Below are 19,070 nucleotides of genomic sequence, written 5' to 3'. Positions count from 1 at the left end.
TTTCACAGAGAGGAACATGCTGTGAAAGCAAATAATGAGGATGAATTATGTGAAGGTAAAGGTGAGAAGCACTGATGCACCATCGTCATCATCATCCTGCCGTCCTCAAAACTTGAATCCACTCAGACTGTATATTTCGCCCTCATTATGATGCACTTGCTCGCCCTCTTGCTTTCTCACTCGTAAAAAAAAAAAAAAAAACGGGAAGAAAAAGCTCTCTGTGTGGAAGCAGGCGCTCATTCATGCAGCTCACTCTGCGGAGGAGGGGAATAACAGCTCATACGCAACGTTGACCGTGAATTTAGATGAATTACAAGCAACTTAAAGGATCACATAAGTGCATCGATTCCGCTCAGAATGGAGACGTCTACCTTTTGCATGCAGCCTCTGGAAATAGCAGTGACCGCGCGGACATCCCCAAAATGAACTCGTCTGTGTTCGTGCCTCCGCTGCTGCAACTTCTCACCGAGGAGCGGGTGATTCGCGGATGCGGGAGGATCGCCTCCCGAAATAAAGTTGAGCGAGAGCAGGAATCAAGTTGGAGTAGCGCTTGAAAGAAAGGACTCATCACGAATTAATGCATGTGTCCGGATCGCTGAACCGGAGAGGTTTTATTCGCAGCTCTCGCAAGACAGAGTTCACTTCTTCTTGAGAGCGCATCACTTGATCCCTATTGCAAAACCAGGTACGTGTACTTTCCGTATAATAAAACACTTGATCATGCACTAACTCTCAAATACTCGGTTTTAAATAAGGAAATGTCCAAATTCTGTCCGAAGAATCAGATAGACGCACTACTTTTTCATCCCTAAAATGAAACTGTCTGCCCTCTTCCCAGTCCGGAGAGGATGAGGTGTCGCTGGGTTAAGCATGAGCTGTCAGAGAATCAGTCATAAGCGGCTGTCTCTGGTATGGGTGAGGGCGGCTCTCGGCCTCTGGCTCTGCTGTTGCTGGACCTCCGGGGCCGGTGGTGCCGCGTCTGCCGCCGGACAAGACGCCGGCACCCGCGGCTCCCTGGGCTGGCTGCTGTCGGATAAAGGGCCCTTCCACCAGGCCCTGGAGTTCACGGAGGCTGCGGAGAGGTACCAACAGGGCTTCAGCACCAGATACAAGATCTACAGGTGAGACTGATGGAGGGCTCTGTAAGGTGCATGTGTTTATTGTATGGTTCAGGTTTTGGGCTGTGAGTGTTTGCAGGTTTTCACCACACATTCCAAAGGATCATTTCACTGATGAGCACTCTGAGCCAGGGAGGAATTAATCAGAGAAAGCAGCTGCTGAGAGTGTTTGGAATGAAACCATGCACACTCATTGGATTGCACTCGTAGGTACCACAACTGCACCGAATTAGTTGCAAGCTGATGAGCAAATCTGAAGAATTACTGTAGCGGTGCAAAGTGTGCCCTTTGCTCCTGCCTTGAAGTATTCACACTGAAAGCTAATCAGCCATGTGAATGGCACCAGACTAGTCATTTTTCCTTTCTTGGGTTTTTGCTTCAGGGTTTGACATTTGACTACAGCAGGAGTTAATCCCCTGACTATGTGTGGACACTTACAGTCTCTCAGTGACTTCCTGCAGTGTCCCAGAGCTGCGCTTCACTGCTGCCGCCTTTGTCTAACATTCCTCACAAGCGTTCATAAAACGATATACCTCTTGCTTTGCTAGAACTAGATGGCCAAAAATGTTGATAAATGTGTTCACATGCAGTTATTATGCAAATGAAATGATTGGAATGAGTTGTATTCGTAATTACGTATGTTTGTGGTTCTGATTTTGGCAAAAGTCTGTTGATATTTTGTCTGTAAAATAGGGTTTATATATTTAGAGGCTTTTATCTTGCTGAGAAGAAGACATCCTCGTAAAGTCTGCTCTTGTGTTTATTGGTGCGGTTTTCATTATACTTAGTATTTAGGTGCCTTATCAATGCCTTAACGTTTATTTTTCTGAAAAGACACTTCATGGTCCGCATCTATAAGTGCATGAATCAACTGGTCCGTTATCTCCTCTCAGGAGTCTTTTGGGCTGTGGTGTTTATCGCTGAGTGACAGCTGCATTTTTTTTCAACAGGCCTGCTGCACAAATGTCCCAATAGTCCCCTGACTTGGGACTTCTTCTTTTCCAAAACGTTAGTAAAAATGATTGACAAAGGAGCAGACAGCTCGGACCGTCAAAAGGCAGCCCACCATCTGCTGGCTGACGTCTCGCCGCTCGAGGGTCTTTTACCCTGAAGCGGTCGATCCTGCAGCCCCTAAACTGCCGGCTCACATTTCTAACCCAATGGCTGTTTTAAGGATTAGGGATTAAGGATTTAGAGGAGGAATCCAAAACGAGGCCCAACTTTTGTTAAAAAAAAACCTCCAGTAAGGAGGTGTTTTGGACTATAATGACAATAATGCAAATAATAAATTGTGGAAACACAAACGGCATTTATTCTTAGAAATGTGTAAGACTTATTTTCCATTCCCCACAGAGTTGCAGATGTTCAGTATTATTATATGTGCTCTTAACCTGGAGGCTAAACTGCTATATTGCCCCGCTGACCTCTGTAATAACTGAACCAGAACAGCTGTCAATCATGCAGCAGCATTTAAGCTGTTGATTTGCTCCTCACTGCCTCTTTTACAGCGTTTTCCCTCCAGGGACTTGCTTTCATCACTATTGATTGCTTACAGCACATACAGTAAGCATCCATTTAGATTGCTGAGTACGTTCCCACAGCAAACACCCCTCAGTTTGCCCGTATGTGCATGCTGATGGAATAGCTTCAGGCTAAAGCCTGGGCTGGAACCACAACGCCCATCTGTCCACCAGGGACGGACTCTCAGCCTGTCCCCTCGTTATGATGATTGGCTGTAATGACACACTCCACACTGTCCCGGTTCCCCAATTATTTCGCTGCCGATCATTATTCTTGTGGCAGTGATTTGATTGCCTCCCAGAAGGAGAGTGAGGTACACAGAGCAGCAGGCATTACGGTGGGGAGAGGTAGACATTAACTGATGCTGTGGAGGGAGAGAGAGCGAGAGAGGAGCAGCCATATCTCCCAGACGGTTTGTGAATAGCGAGCGTTCATCGAGACTTGTGACCAAAAGGCACACGATAACAAATGATGGCAGCTGATAATTTGGGACTTTATTTTGGTGTTACGTCTGTCTGTTGCTGAGGGAAATGCAGCGCTGCATGTCAATAAGTTCTGTTTTATCCGTGCAGTTGTTATTTAAAGCTGTGACAAGCGTGTTCAGACAACAGTGACAGATAACGATTCCCAACCAACATGGAAATATTGTGGAACAGCTCAGCTCATTTGAAAAAGACGACATTCTCATTTACCAAATAACCTTCTAGCTATGACAGGCGGACTGCACAGGACATGTTTCCGTCCAACGAAGTTCCAACTGGACACAAATAGTCTTTTTTGAATATTGCAGGTCTTTAAAAAAACAGTTTGACATTTTGGAAAATGCGCTCATTCGCTTTCTAGTTCAAATGAATACCATTATCGTATCGGTGTGCTAAATATTCAGCTTCAATCTTAACTTAACCAGCACCTCTAAAGCTCATTAAGTAACACGTTGTGTGTGGTTTCTTTAATCCACAACAAAAGAAGCAAATGCTAAGCTAACAAGCTAAGCGGCTTCTAGCAGTAGCTTCATATTTATCGTACGGACATGAGTAGGATGATATCAATCTACACAAGTAACTCTCTGCAAGAAATCAAATGAGTGTTTTATTTCCCAACATTGTGTTTTCAAAGCCTCTCTATGTCGCCAGAAAATAAAATCGTGGAATAGTGCATCCTGGTAGAAAAGTACTGTTATGAGCCTAAAGAAGCTTTTAACTGAATAATGTAAAACCCCTTCCAGGTAGCTATAAAACCCCAACGTTTCTGACAAAGTAGCAGGGACATGACCTCAGTGTTCTCAACAGCAGCTACAGCCATGGCTACGATTAAGAGTGTGTCAAAACTAGTTATCAAATGAAGGCAAGGCAAGTTTATTTGTATAGCACATTTCAACAACAAGGTAATTCAAAGTGCTTCACATGAAACCATTAAAAGCATAAAGGCAAAAGTAAAGGAGATTTAAAACATACATTGAAACAATAATCGATGTCTCCCTGAGACATTACGCTGCACGCAATCAACCATACACTGCCGCAATTCTGCAATTACTCGCACACAAACCACGTCTGGAAAAGATCTCTGCCGATCTGCGTTTTATAGTGTACGCCTTGCACGAACTGGGAAAGGTAAAAGTGATGGATAAATGGTTGATGTGTCGAGCTTCTGCGCCGAGTGGCAGTAGTATGAAGACAAACTTGGCTGAAGCCAGTGTTATAGAAAAAACGTCAAGCCTAAACATCAACAATCCACTTTTACACTGTATCAATCATAAGGTTAAATAGCTTTCCATTCAAAATGCCCCAATAAACTCTGTGACTGCCAGGGGAAAGAAATGTGGCAATGGATAAATAATGAACCACAACCATGTTAACCTAAAGCCAACACAAAAAAAGAATACAAGCAGGAAGTTAAAAGTAGTTTTCTGATACATTAGAGGAATATTATCAGAGCTTCCAAGAGGATGCATCACATCGTGTGATAATGAAGTATGTGCATGAGTGTGTGGTCAGTACTGTACAGCACTATATATACCGGTAGTCTCTCAGAGTATGTAACACACATTCACCGGAGCCTTTTTTTTCCTACACAGCTTGTTAAACAGCTGCCTGGGGCGCCACTAAAGGCCTAAACTTAGTGAGCAAATGTCTCTGTGCATTTGTGTGTGTGTGTGTGTGTGTGTGTGTGTTGTTGTGTCTCCAGGGAGTTTGGTCGATGGAAGGTCAACAGCCTGGCGGTGGAGAAGAGGAACGGTTTAGGTGGCAGTGGTGGCCTGGCTCTGCCCCTCGACCCCGACTTCACGCACACCATCCGCCAGCTGGGGAGGCGGCCAACCCTCCAGACGATTACAGAGAGTCTAATCAAGAAATATGGCACTCACCTGCTCCTCTCTGCCACCCTGGGAGGTACGGTGGAGTACGCGGAGCTTCAAAGCAAGACTGATTCACACAGCTTCAAATGTGATTTTGTTTTCTCAGCACACGGGGCACCGTTTTTAACGTCTGCTGCTTTCTAAACAGCAAAGCATATATCATAATTTTTCTGGATCAGTGTCTTTTGGCTCACAAAAAAAATCAAATCGCTGTGGTTTAGTGTACAAGAAATAATTTGGAGAAGGCAGATTCAATATTTTTGTTTGGCTGTCAAAATAGGATGATTCTCTAAATGGAGCTTCAAGACTATCATTTGTACGAAATTGGCTTTTCTTTTCTTTCTTTCAATAGAAAGTTGGGTTTGAAAGGTTTCTGCTGTAAAAAAAAGAAGAAAAAAAGACAGATTTGAAGGAGCTATCCAAATGCAAATTTAGTTGGAAACAGCTACTGGCGAACCTTGAAAACTAAGATTATTTTGATGTTCGGTGCGCTTTCATCTTGTTCCCATTAATACAGTAACTGGCCAAACATCCGGTCAGGAAACATACGGCTTGGATGTCAGTGTCTCAGAATTGAAGACAAAACAATTCTTTATAGTTTAAACCTTTCATACCAGAATTCAAAAATCTTTCAGGCAGAAATCCATCTTAAAAAAGACAAAGATACAATCGCCTCCACTGACAGTGGACTCAGCAGATCGCAACACAACACAGCAATGTTTCCCCTGGAACAGCTCCCGATACAAGACAGTCACACTTTGACCGACGTAGCTGATGTTGTCGATGGTAAAACTCCACTGCAAGCAAAACAGTCAATTCATGTTTTGGGGGGTTTGATTTTTAACTCGGACGGACCGCTGTTCCTATCAGATTTACACTGATAAACAATGTCCTCCTGCCGGTAGAGGCATTGGATCAGGATGGCTTTACATGCGACTATTTTCAGATTTGTCGCTGTTATGATCAAGGTTCGATTTGGTTTATGCTCCAAAACTACTCGGTGTAGGATAGAAAACAGTGGTGGTCATGATTTCATGACCACCAGATGCTCTGTAAGTGTGGCGAGGGACGATTAATACCTGTATCGACAAAATGGACTGGAAATGCCATAAGAGTTCCAAAAGGATTTAATCCTGCCTAGGTTTGCTGAAGTGTTCCCGGTGTTCACGCTGTGCACACTGGATGCTCTTTTACTCATTCAAACTGCACTCAACAGTCTTTTAAATAACAGCCGAGACATTGGCTGCATTTCCTTGGTAACTCTGATAACCAGCCCTTTAGACAAAATAATTGGGTTTATTAATGTTTGCTATATAGGTCAGTGTGGACACAGCGTGCTATTGATTTTACCTGCTATGAAATGTAATAACTCACAGATGAATGTAGCAATTTCATAGAATTTCTCTGGGGCACAGACGCTGAAAGATATATTGAGAAATGTGGGGGAAACAACTATTGCAATAGAAACACGGTAGATGAGGCAGTTTGAGTAAAAATGTCAAAAACAACATCATTTATCACAAAGAGTCCTGGGGCCAGATGCATCATGCTCAAACTGTGTTCTCACAAAGACACACATGTGCATATGCATTCTTTTCATCTGATTTATAAAGCCCGATTCTTTTTTATAGATGTCAATTGTTGTGGAATTGGGCACATAGGCCTCATTTCCAGTCCCACAGTTGGCCATAAGTGGATGTGGAAACGCCCTAAAACATCTATTTGTCTATCGATAGTGCCCGCCTCCACCACTCATTAGACCTGCCAATGAGAAGGATGGCAAAGAAGCCGTGCAGTCTCACCAATTGTGACACATCGGTGAAGTTCTCCAACAGCAGCTGTCATTACGCACAGCCATAGCTATTTGTAGTGGCCGTCCTAATTCAACACATGGACCTGTAAAGCACCTCCATCGTCATTATTAAACGTCAGATAGATCATCAATGATTTGTTTATAGAGCTCTTATTGAAACAGACTTTAAAAAGAGCTGCACAATTCAGGATACAACTGAAAGATCATTACCAGTGGAATAATGACTCAAATGTAAATCAAAACAATGACAGAATTCATCAATAATACAATCAGTGAAACAACTATCACCTTGTATTTCACATCCACCTTATAACATATCTCCTGAAGACTGCGTCTTTTGTGTGTTCGTACGTATCGTTTAGACATCTGGTCCCTGCATTTCAAAAATACTGTTGGTGTGAAAAGACCTATCGAGTCGGCTGTGGTAGCTTGGTTTTCCTGGCTTCTTATTATACGTAAAAATTGTAATTGTTGGAGATTTTTCTAAATATTGAATGTACTTGTCTCCCAGAGAAGACCTGAGATCTGTTGTATTTCTAACGTCATTTTTAATACTGTAATTAAGATAATTAGAACAATTAGGGTAAGTTGATTAATGATCTTGGATAAGCTCTCCGTTTAACAGATGTAGAGACCTTGTCTGTACTTTTTCCACCAATCATCCAAACTATCAGTTCCACCACAGCACTTAATCACTACTGCGCTTTTCTATCGGTTCTGAAAAGACACTAATGAAAGGTGATTAGCGCTGCTCTGTCAGAGCTAATGAAGCTCTCCTTCCCTCTGCCTGACTATCACCAGGGGAGGAGTCTTTGACAATATTTGTGGACAAAAGGAAGCTCAGCCAGGAGTCTTCGCCTGCGGGTGCCGACGGCAGCCGTGGCACCAGCAGGAACTCAAACACTACGGGGACGGTGACCCTGGAGGCCCTCCACCAGCTGGCTGCCTCCTACTTCACCAACAGAGAGAGCACCCTCCGCAGGCTGCACCACCTACAGATTGCATCCACCGCCATCCGGGTATGTGGAAGTCAAGCAAAACTCGGAAATGATGTTTGTAGATGAAACACTGCATGCAGTCGCTGCCTACAGGCAGCTGTGTAGCTTCCCCGGCTTGGCGCTTGTTAGCCGCCGGCATTTACACATGGGAGCAGCAGGATATACAGCATCGAGGTGGACCGGCTTGGGTTTGGGTTCAGTTACTAAATATGTTTGAATGCATTATTCCGTCGTCAGGAGAGCAAGATTATCTCAGTCGATCAATAAATAAACACATTCACAAAACATTTGAAGTACAATGATATTAACATTAACTTTAAATGTTACAGACTGTCAGTAAATGTTACATATTTTTGCAACAAAGTGTATTTACAAAAAAAAAAGCATTACCTGCTAAAATCTTGTTTTTTGCTGACCTTCGGTGGTTTGACTTGTTATCCTGCTGAAGTGATGCAGAAGCGTACTCCAGGGAGAGTCGGTACTCAGTGGCGGCACTGCTGGGTGTGGTTACAGCAGGCATGTCCAAAGTCCGGCCCGCGGGCCAATTACGGCCCGAGGTCAGATTTTATACGGCCCGCGCCTTCTGTCTTAAAATGCATTATTTATGGCCCGCCAGCACAGTCAAAACGGAATGAATAAATCATACAAATTCAACATGCAATTCTTCTTTTTACCTCATGGTGGCAGCACCACTCTGTAACTGTCTGGCTGTTTGAAATTGGCTCTGACCCTTGAACTGTCATGGCTACGGCAAGTAAAAAAAGGAAAGTCGATAATGAGGGCCGCCGCTTCCAGGAGAGGTGGAGATCGCAATATTTTTTTCACCGAAAACCGAAACAACTGTGTCTCCCTAATTTGTCATGAGACTGTTGCCTTGTTTAAGGAATATAATGTAAAGAGACACTACGAGACCAAACGTGCTAATGCTACAACAAGCTATCAGAGAGCGTCCGTGCTAGAAAAGTGAAGCAACTCCAAGATAACTTGGCCACACAGCAGCGGTCCCTTTCACATGAAAACATCATCAAAGTACGCTGCGGAGTGGCCGTGGTAATTGCTAAACATGACAAACCTTTTACGGAATGTGAGGTTATCAAAGACTGTGTTATGAAAATAGCAGAAAACATTTGCCCCGAGAAGAAGACAGAGTTTGCTAATGTTTGCCTGCTCGTAACACTGAAGAGCTATCATCAGATACGAAGAGACAACTTGATTTTTTTCGTGAGCCTGTTTCATGTGTGTTGAATTTAAATGTTAGACAACTTTTCATCACCCTCACTAAGTCATATTTAAGATTGTCTTGAGGTGAGAATATTGATCGGTTCCTATGTAATTAGCTTTTAGATGGCTTGTTCTTTGTTATCTGACTTTCAAGATGTGAAAGAAAGGCAGAATAGTTGTTGAGATGTGTTCACACATGAATGCTTACATTTGGTTACATTGCTATTTGCTGTCATTGAAAATAAAATGATAAAATAACAATGTATGTATAGGCTACTTGTATTGTTTAAAATAATGTCAGCAGGGACTGTTGGCCCTTGGGCATTTTCACATTATCAAATTTGGCCCTCTTTGAAAAAAGTTTGGACACCCCTGGGTTACAGGTACAACAGACTCGGAAATTTCAACAAGAGAGGAAAGTTAAATACAATTTCTCCGTGTGACGTTAAGTTACTCTTTCAAGCATCAAAGGAACTCATTATGCAGACTGATCCTCTAGCAATGTTATATTTTTTACGTGTCACGAATGAATGCCGGTCGGTAGTGGCCACTAATGATAGCACAGCTGAGTGCATCGAGGACGCCCAGCTTCTGCCTCGCGCCCAGAGACACAGTTGGGGGGCATAACAGTTTGCACACTGTTATTGTTTTGGACGGTGTGGTTGGCCCGGGGCTAACAGCTAACGAAACTAACGATGCACACTCTGCTGTACCTCACTCAGCTGCTGTTATACGGCCAGGCAGCTTGGAGAGTTTACCTTTCATGACTGTATAAAGTGCAATATGCAATTACTTCAGGCCCATTACTTTTACACCGTCGCTTGTTTTTGAGTTTGAATGAAGTCTGTTTGACGACGCTTCACAGCGCTCGTTGTATTCATTCAATCACACAGTGCAACGGCGGTTGTTGCAGAATGACTTGGCAGTGATCTGCACTCTACTGAGTGCACTTTTCTAGTCTGCTTGTTATTATTGGATCTGTATGGTTGATGCATTGACATGGTAATTGGTTGAGGTGGTTTCTATTCTTGTTGGTAGTTTCAGCTGAAAGAAGGATTTATATTTTACAAACAGATCATATGGATTGTGTGTAAAATCTTAATATGAAAAGTAACTATGTGTTGAAATTGGTTAATTGTGCATTCCTCTGATGTATGTTTTTAAATATTTCTATCGATTTCATCTCCTTGGTAAAGTATCATTGGGTTTCTTGAAAAGCGCTTCCTAAATAAAATGTATTTTTATTCTTATTATTATCAAAATAAATGTAATCAAACTAACATACAACATTTCTCTCAGACAGAGGAAAAAAGATAAAGCAGCCAAACCGCAAATACTTAAGTTAAGTACAAGTACCTCAAAATTGTATTTTAAGTTCAGTACTTCGCAGCTTTCCACCACTAACTGAGAGTCAGTCACAAAATGTGTGTCGAGCAGTTTAATAAGGTCATGTCACTTTGCAGATAAACCAACAAACTCTAATTCCCACTTAGGGAATTTACTTCCATATCTTTTTTTAATCAGGTAGGATTAAGAACATATGCTTATTTACAGAATTGCCCCGACACCAGCAAATTCACCTGTTGTAGCTGCAGGGCTGCAGCAAATCTCTCTCTCCTGTTTTTTCACTCTTTGGCGTGAAGTTTATCGTCACATAAATGTGTGCCGAAGGAACTGGGGTGATCTGATTTGCATCAGACTCTTGATGAAGGAATTTTAAAAACTTTTTTTGTAAGATGGTCAAATGTGTCTGTGCTAATCACCCATTACAGACTAATTGACTGCTTTAAGGCGGAAAACAACGTAAAAAAATACAAGGTCTCACAGCCTCCCCGGTATGAGGCTTTAAAGAGGAGAGAACGGCAGCAGCGGTGCGTCCTGCACTATAAAACACCAATCATCCATTTTATCATCTGAAGTGGCCATTAGAGTGTGCGCATTAATCAGCCTGAGGGGCAAACATAGATGCTAAAGTGAGTAGCCACTGATGAAGACAAGCTGCCCCCCCCCCTCCAAACTGAGAACATGTACCTACAGTTATGCATCAGCTTGATGGATTAGAAATATCATTCCATTCATTTCCAGCCAGGCTTACTTCCATTCATTTGCCACTTTGCAGTGTGTGTGGAGTTCAGGCAGATTGAAGATCATTTCCAGAGAAAGAGAGCGAGAGAGGGAGATGAAAACCACATTTTATGAGGGATGTAAAGCAGCACCTGCGATAAGATGGTCATTCATTAAAATTGCACACGGTATTGAGGGCTCGGGCAGAAATAGGACACATCCTGAGCGTAAACTTATGCTAATACACAGTAAGTTATGTGTTTTTGTGTTTCAGCGTGTTGGAATTTCGAAGTTCAACATCAAGATTAATTACTAGGGAGGAAAGTGAATCAGTCTAAAGATTTCCAGTCAGAGGGAAGTTGATATCTTCTCTCCGATCAGAGCAAAGTATTCCGTCGTAGATAGCATCTACTTGAAGGCCTTTTCAATATTACTTCAGTGACTCATTGCAATCAAAATTAATTTTCGGCATGAAATGCCTGTGATGGTATCTTTTATGTTCTTTTGGCTTTCTTTATTTGGAAATACACAAGTAAGATGAGTCAATACTTACAGGTACTTTTAAAAGTGACGAATGACTGTCCCCACACCGAATAAACAAAGAAGAAGGGGGGATTGAAATGACAAAAAAATCACAATACAAAAGATTCACATTCTCAAAAATGTCTTGCAGGTGACAGAAACCAGAACTGGGCCGCTTGGATGCAGCAACTATGACAATCTGGACACAGTCAGCTCCGTACTGGTTCACAGTCCAGAAAACAAGGTCCAGCTACAAGGTAAAATCTGTTCAAAATGTTTTTTGAACAATCAAACTAAAAATGTTTTGGTATTAACCTCCAGCAGCCATGAAAAATTTGACATGTAGCGTGACTTTGCTTTGACGCCGGAAAACATCACATGGTCGAGGTGGACGGACACGTCAACAAAGCGTGTGACTTTGAGGCAAGCAGCCACTGTTTGTTTCTGGTTTCTATACCAACCGTTGTTTTCTTCTAGCAGTCACGTCTATGAATCATGTTTTCAAGCATCATTTGTAACAGTTTTTGAAAGGCATTGACAAACAATGTCATTCTGCCGACAGAGATATTCGATCAGAGTTACGTTTTGTGACTATTTTCTGATCCGTCACCGTTCTGATCAAGGTTTGGTTTGATTTAGGTTCTGAAACCTCTTAGTAAAGTAGGAAACGGTGGTAGTCATGATTTTAAAAAAGAAACAATGTTGATTGTTCGTACAGAGACAGGAAACACAGCACTCTCCTGTGTCCAAGTCACAAACCTTTTATTCAACCCAAAGTCACCGTTGTTTTCTTTGAGTATGAATCATTCTTTTCACATGAATCATTTCTGCAAGCGTACATATGTAACAGTTGTTGAAAAGGCACTGACAACAGACGCCGTAGATCGGAAAGCGCTCGTGTCACTTTGGAAAGCAAGTTAGTTTGGAGAACTCGTGCACCTTTCATAATGTCACACACGTCATAATGATTTGGATGAAGAAGACACCAGCAGCAGCCTTATATTTCCCGAACGGATATGAACGTGATATTGATCATCTAATCTAACTCTCAGCAAGAAAGTGAACAGCTGCATTTCCCAGAAATTCAAACTAGTGCTTAAAAGGATACATATGGCTTTATTCTAGATTTCAGCTCCAAGCCCATTGTTTACTGCTCAAGGCATAGATTTCTAAAAGCGGGTCACAAATGTACGTTTCTTTCTTCTTCTTTTTTTTACAAAATGGAAATGAATTTCTGAAGCAGCTGGGCGCTGTGGTTTGAGTGAACAGTACTCAAACAGGAACAAACTGCGTGTTTGTATCAGATTATTTTATGCCGAGGACTATTACATATGTGGTGCATATTAGTGAGTATTTCTGCCAGCACAACAGCACAGAGTGTGTGTGGGAGTCAAAATAAACTACAGTGTGTGTGTGTGTGTGTGTGTGTGTGTGTGTGTGTGTGTGTGTGTGTGTGTGTGGGTGTTCATGGTAATTACACTACATTTTACCCAGTGCAATGATGATGTTTTAAATAACCTAAAGACGAAGTGCACTTAAACATGTTTTTTAAGATATACACCAAATTATATGACTGCACTGAGATGAAACACATCATTGACGCTGTTAATATTTGCATTTCTTACCAAATCAATAAAAAAAAAAATCTGCATTTCGTTGTTGAAAATGGCTCAAAAACGTCATCTACTGTTTGAAATCAGCCTTGATATTGCAAGGCCAATTCTGAGAAACACTCAGACTGACCAAACTATTGTTTGGAACGAATCATGAAATGAAAGAATATCAACGCCCTTTAATCAGAGTCTCATTTATGGTCCGATAAACAGTGAATCCATCACATTCAGTGCACTCTCTTTATTTTCCAAGCTACAGTAGCTGTCATGTTTGTCAACGCTGCATCAAATCTTTTGTCATATGAAAGTGGGTGTGGTTTCATCTCTCAGCCCCTTACTTTTTAGCATTTTTCTAAATGATGCAGTGGGTGGACTTATGCTCAGACCTGGGGGTGAAGTTACACTTTAAAGATTTAATGGAGGTCTATGGCAGGAGTTGAGGTACTTCAGGCTTTGGCGACACAGACAATGCTTGTTAGTGGGATCAATTCATATTGGGTTTTGTTCTGGACTTTACTGGCAATAACGAAGATATAGCCCATCAGCAACTTTGTCTAATTTCACTGTCTATCTGCCCTTGTTTGAATGGGTTTCATTTTTATTATTTGGAATAATTATCTCGAATAATTTATAATATTTAATTTCTCAATAATTGATTATAATAATAAATAATTTATTTCCATGTGACCTCAGCCCATCGTCATCGAGTCTTGTCCCTTCCACAGGGCTGCAGGTCATCCTACCAGGCTACTTGCAGAGCCGCTTCATTCAGGCGGCTCTCAACTACGTCGGCTGTAAATCTGAGGGCCACTTTGTGTGCCGGAGCAGCGACTGCTGGTGCGAGTGCAGCGTGGACTTCCCTCTGTGTAACTGTCCTCTCTCTGACCTCGGAACTCTGGAAAGCAACCTGATGCGCATCAGAGACACCTGGAGGCTGACAAACCAGGAGTTTAAAGAATCCGGTAAGTCGGGGAATTTAATTCACTATGACGCACCAAAAACAGGACTTGAAAATGTCAGCTTGAATGGCGCTTTCAAAGAACTCGCGGGTTGAACATGGGCTTTTGAGACTCTCAGAATGCTGTTCTTTGGAACATGAACAAAAACACATGTCTTGTTGTTGTTCTAAATGCATTCTTGGCTGTCAAACACTGCCAGCTGCTGAATCAAGATGAATCAAATGATGCTTCCGGTCCTCTTTAGGTGCTCAGGGCTGAAGTGTGTGAAAATACACAGGCCTTTCAAAAAGCCTGTTCTCAGAGTGCTGTGAAGAATCACATAACAAGGTGTAATGACCTTTAAGGATCGTTTTCTTGATGAGGATTTTAATACCCCTCTCATACCTACTGTAAATATCAAACACGTGAAGTCGTGTTTGTTTAATCTGTACGAAGTGTAAAAATAGCTCAGATGACAACTTCAAATAAACCCACCCTTACGTTGTTGAAACACAACGAGATATAGCGTGTTCATTAGTGCGCTTTACAGGTGCTGCATGTTTCCAGTCTTTACGCTAAGCTATTCTCAACAACTGGAAGCTGTAGCTTCATATTTACCGTGTAGATATAAGCGTGGCATCAATCTTTTCTTACTCTCGGGAAGATTGTTTGTAAAGTCAATCATTTAAAGCTCTCATAATGACAAAAATACAAATCCAAATAAAAAGGTAACTAACATACAAAAAGTGTACAAAAAAGAATTAAGGTTATGAAATCATAATGCCAAATAAGTGGAGCTCCGTCATTGATTGTGTGACATTGATTGAAAGGTCTCCTGTATCAGAGCACGCTGACTGTATTTTCCTGATTTACGGCTCCTGTAGTCATTTTCCTGAGCTCTGTGCACATGAAAAAGTGTCTACACACACACAAATTAACCAACTATACACAACGCCTGGCTGGCAATCAAACACCTACTGAACATTTTTACTATTGCACTGATTTCTAGACAGTGCTATAATTACTATAAACACACCCGACCAGAAGGTTAGCAGCAAGTAGCAATTTACCCGGAACTCTGATCGATTGTTTCGTTGCACAAATCAGGAGAAAGGACCTGCTGATATAGAGGCCAGGTTTATACGACGATACTATGATTGATGTTTGAGGGATGTGACAGGAAGTTTCCTCCTGCAACAGAAAATGTCACGGGACTTTTCAGACTCACATAATTTCAGTGTATTGTTTGACACCATGTGTGATTTAAGTTACAGCAGCAGCCCACCCTACTTTCACACTGTTGAAGGCAAAAGCTGCCATTTTGCTTTCAGTGTCACTCATTTCTAATTAAGAGACTACCGGTAGTTGCTTTGAAGGTGTACAGTGCTCTATGCTGGCAATAGGTGGTGAACATGCATCTGCTCGCTGAAACGAAATATGAAAGGAGTTTGTTGTCTGACATGCTCATGAAATCAGCATTCCCTTCCTCTGAAGAAAATCTAAATAACAAAACATGCTTTCTTGGCATGTTGCAGCTGTTATTGCTCCTATTGAGCTGTTTGCTTTTCTGGGACAAACAATGAGAAGGAGACAGTTGGTTTTTTATTCCAGGGATAGTGTTACCCTGCGGCTCGTCGCCACAGGCAAACTTTATTTATTCATGTTCTTTCTTTCCTACCAGAGGAGTTCCAAAGCTTTGTTGAGAAACTGCCAAGCCATTATGCCGTAAACACATCTGTCGTGGAACACATGTGGAGGACGGATGCCAGCGTGCTCCAGCGCTACAGGCAGCTGGAGACCAGTGGCAACCAGCTTTTCGCAAAAGCTCGCCGCACCGTTAACAAGCTCTTCAGCCTCAGCAAGCGGTGCCGAAAAAAGCCGAAAATAATCCTCCAGAGGACGAGGTAAGAGGCAAGACGAGAACAAGAGAGGGGACTATTTATACCGCTGCCCGTTAACCCAAGGTGCTCCCCAAAACTTATAATTATGAAAATGATTTATGCGCTAGGCGCTTGGAGAAAGCAGCAGAGCAGGACGGTACTTATTAGAAGGCACTTGAGAAACAGTAGTTGTGGAGTGATGTGAAAAAGTGCTGACAGGGGCAAAGCTGCTCCTCTGTTCCACCGGGGGGAGAGACAAAACAAACGGCATCCATCGTGTTTGGACAAACAGACAACTTTCACTGTTTGAGGTTTGAACTGCATTACAATCAATACAGCATTTTAAAATGTCTCATATAATAATCCATTTGTTTCAATGGAAACGCATCCTAGAATCCAAGCTGCTGTGGGCAGTAATACATGACGACTTTGGTTATATTTATCACTGTATTGTTTTTACTATAACAGCTGCTGTTTCAGCAGCAGTCCCACCTGCATAATCTATTTCTGCAGCCTATCGGAGACCGATGTGGTCATAACTTCACTCAGATTTATTCCTCTCTCATGCACACTCTATGTTTATAGCTATTTCTGGCAGGGAAATTAACTAAATGACACAATCCATCAGCTCACTTGTCAAATGCAGGCACTGCCTCTTCAGTCCACAGTCCAATTACACATCTTTATCGCAACCCTTCTACTTGTAAAAAAAGAATACAATAGTGGTTTATAGTCACTGGGTAAGTCTGTTTTTTTTGTGTCCATTTGAAACTGAATATTTGTGTGTTTTATTTATTTGCTTTTTCACATTGTAATTGTATTTTAATAGCATAGTCACTGTGCTGTAAAAGTAGTATAAACGTGAGACTAAAAAGCCACGAAACAAAAAGAGTATGTATAGTGTGTGTATGTATATATGTATGTATGTATGTATGTATGTATGTATGTATGTATGTATGTATGCGTATGTGCATTTGTTAGTATGTGGTGTCATCACCACCCATCTGCAACACAGCAGGGGAATTCTATACATTTAAATATTCATTTTGATCAGATTCTGCTTCTGGAACTCCAGCAGAGTTTAGCTTAAATTGTTTTTTGCTGCACATTAAAAATCACATTTCCATCATCCCATTATCACAGAAAACATGAAAACAAGATTAACAAAATATGAATGAGAGGTTCTGTGTTTAACCCAACTGTCGTCTCTTTCCTCAGGCCTCTGCACTTCTGGTTGAGCTACGCCCTCTCCATTTTATACTGCAGTGAGAACAATCAGGTTGGTGTTTATAGTGACGAGAACCGCAGCTGCTCCTGCCCCTACAACCATCCGCCTTGCCAGGGCCTCATTCCCTGCTCTGTGGGCGACGGTGCCCGCTGCGCCTCCTGCTCCACGGAGAACAGGACACGCTGCTCCAGCTGTAACCTTGGCTTCACCCTTACCCAGGGAGCCTGCCGGCCCGCCGTGCCCGACCCCACGGACCCCTACCTGGGCTTGGAGAGTGACCGAGACCTGCAGGATCTGGAGCTACGCTACCTGCTCCAGCGGCGTGACCCCCGCATCGCTCTGCACGGTGTGTTTGTGAGCAATGACGTGCGCGTGAACACTTGGTTTGACCCGTCCTGGAGGAAAAGGATGCTGCTCACCCTCAAGAGCAACCGGGTGAAGTCCAACCGCATTCATATGCTCCTCGGACTTGCCGTCCAGTTTTGCCTCACCAGAAACAGCACTCTGGAGCCGGCGTTATCTCTGTTCGTGAATCCCTTCGGGGGCAGCCATTCAGAGAGCTGGACCATGCCTATAGGTCAGCACGGATTCCCTGACTGGGAGCGAACCAAGCTGGATAACCCTTTGCACTGCTATAATTGGACTTTAACTCTAGGAAACAGATGGAAGAGTTTTTTTGAGACGGTTCATTTCTACCTGAGGAGTCGTATCAGGGACCCTGTGGGAGTGACAGGAGGCAGCAAGAACACGACGGTGTACTATGAGCCTCTGGAGGCGACAGAGCCGTCGAACAACATCGGCTACATGAAAGTGAACAGCATGCAGCTGTTCGGATACAGCGTGCATTTCGACGCCGAGGCTATCCAGGACCTGATTCTGCAGATAGACTACCCGTACACTCAGGGATCACAGGACTCGGCCCTGCTGCAGCTGGTGGAGCTGCGCTACAGGGTTAACCGCCTCTCTCCTCCCGGGGCCCCACACGTGGATCTGTTCGCCTGTCTGCTCCGCCACAGACTCAAACTGTCCAGTGCAGACGTGACCAGGATACTCACTGCCCTGCAAGCTTTCAGTGCCAGACAACCAAACTACGAGGAGTACGAGGCGAATAAGCTGTGTAGTTAGTTAATGGCCACTATTTGATGTTTTGTACTATTTCCTTGCCACGGACAGACCTGTATCCTTTGTCAGCTGGATCGATTTGTGTCAATTGTGTGATATGTTGTTCAAGGATGTGGTGTACATACACTTATGTGCAATTAAATGTGATGTTTTTATTAATTTCAGTGTAGTTTTATGGAATAAAACCCCCTGAAAACTTTTCAATACAACAGGAAACATTTGTGACTTAATAAGCAACAATTAGAGACTTCAAGTTTGGGAAACAAAACACCTATAGGCACCATTTCCTATTAGTTCAACATTTTATACTATAATAATAATTCATCAGGACAGTGTGGGTGTGATCAGATTTAAATGACAGTGGACTGACCACATGGGCAAACAACCTGACAACTGTCATCATGCTTTGATTTCAAATTTGCTAAACCCTGATCATCATCGATGCATTGACATGCGTGACAACACCTTTTCCACACTTGTGAGAACGATGACATGAAATAACCAAAACTGTCACCGAAAATATTGTGTTGGTGTACAAGCCCACTGCTCATAGTAAGAGGCTGAAAGAGAAAATAACCTACTATCATTTTACAATTTAAATTCAAGATATCCTCATAGCCTTCCGTTATCTCACTGGAGAGTCGTAGTGGTGTGTGTGCTGCGTTGTTTTTGCCCATCT

The 19,070-nt window shown here is 42.6% G+C and overlaps 1 protein-coding gene across 1 annotated transcript; it reads left to right on the top strand.

Moving 5' to 3' along the window:
• Positions 1 to 618: 618 nt before the first annotated feature.
• Positions 619 to 18,459, top strand: LOC306788829 (BMP/retinoic acid-inducible neural-specific protein 3-like). Its single transcript, XM_079284500.1, has 8 exons — positions 619 to 685; positions 839 to 1,121; positions 4,824 to 5,026; positions 7,607 to 7,824; positions 11,762 to 11,867; positions 13,949 to 14,185; positions 15,843 to 16,065; positions 17,260 to 18,459. The coding sequence occupies exons 2-8, from the start codon at positions 871 to 873 to the stop codon at positions 18,392 to 18,394; spliced, it is 2,373 nt and encodes a 790-aa protein (XP_079140626.1). The 5' UTR covers positions 619 to 685; positions 839 to 870; the 3' UTR covers positions 18,395 to 18,459.
• The last annotated feature ends 611 nt before the right edge of the window (positions 18,460 to 19,070 follow it).

Source organism: Melanostigma gelatinosum, assembly GCF_949748355.1.
Source record: "Melanostigma gelatinosum genome assembly, chromosome: 15".
NCBI classification, from domain to species: Eukaryota; Metazoa; Chordata; class Actinopteri; order Perciformes; family Zoarcidae; genus Melanostigma; species Melanostigma gelatinosum.
The sequence above is the reverse complement of the archived record's forward strand: the minus strand, read 5'-3'. Positions and strand labels throughout refer to the sequence as shown.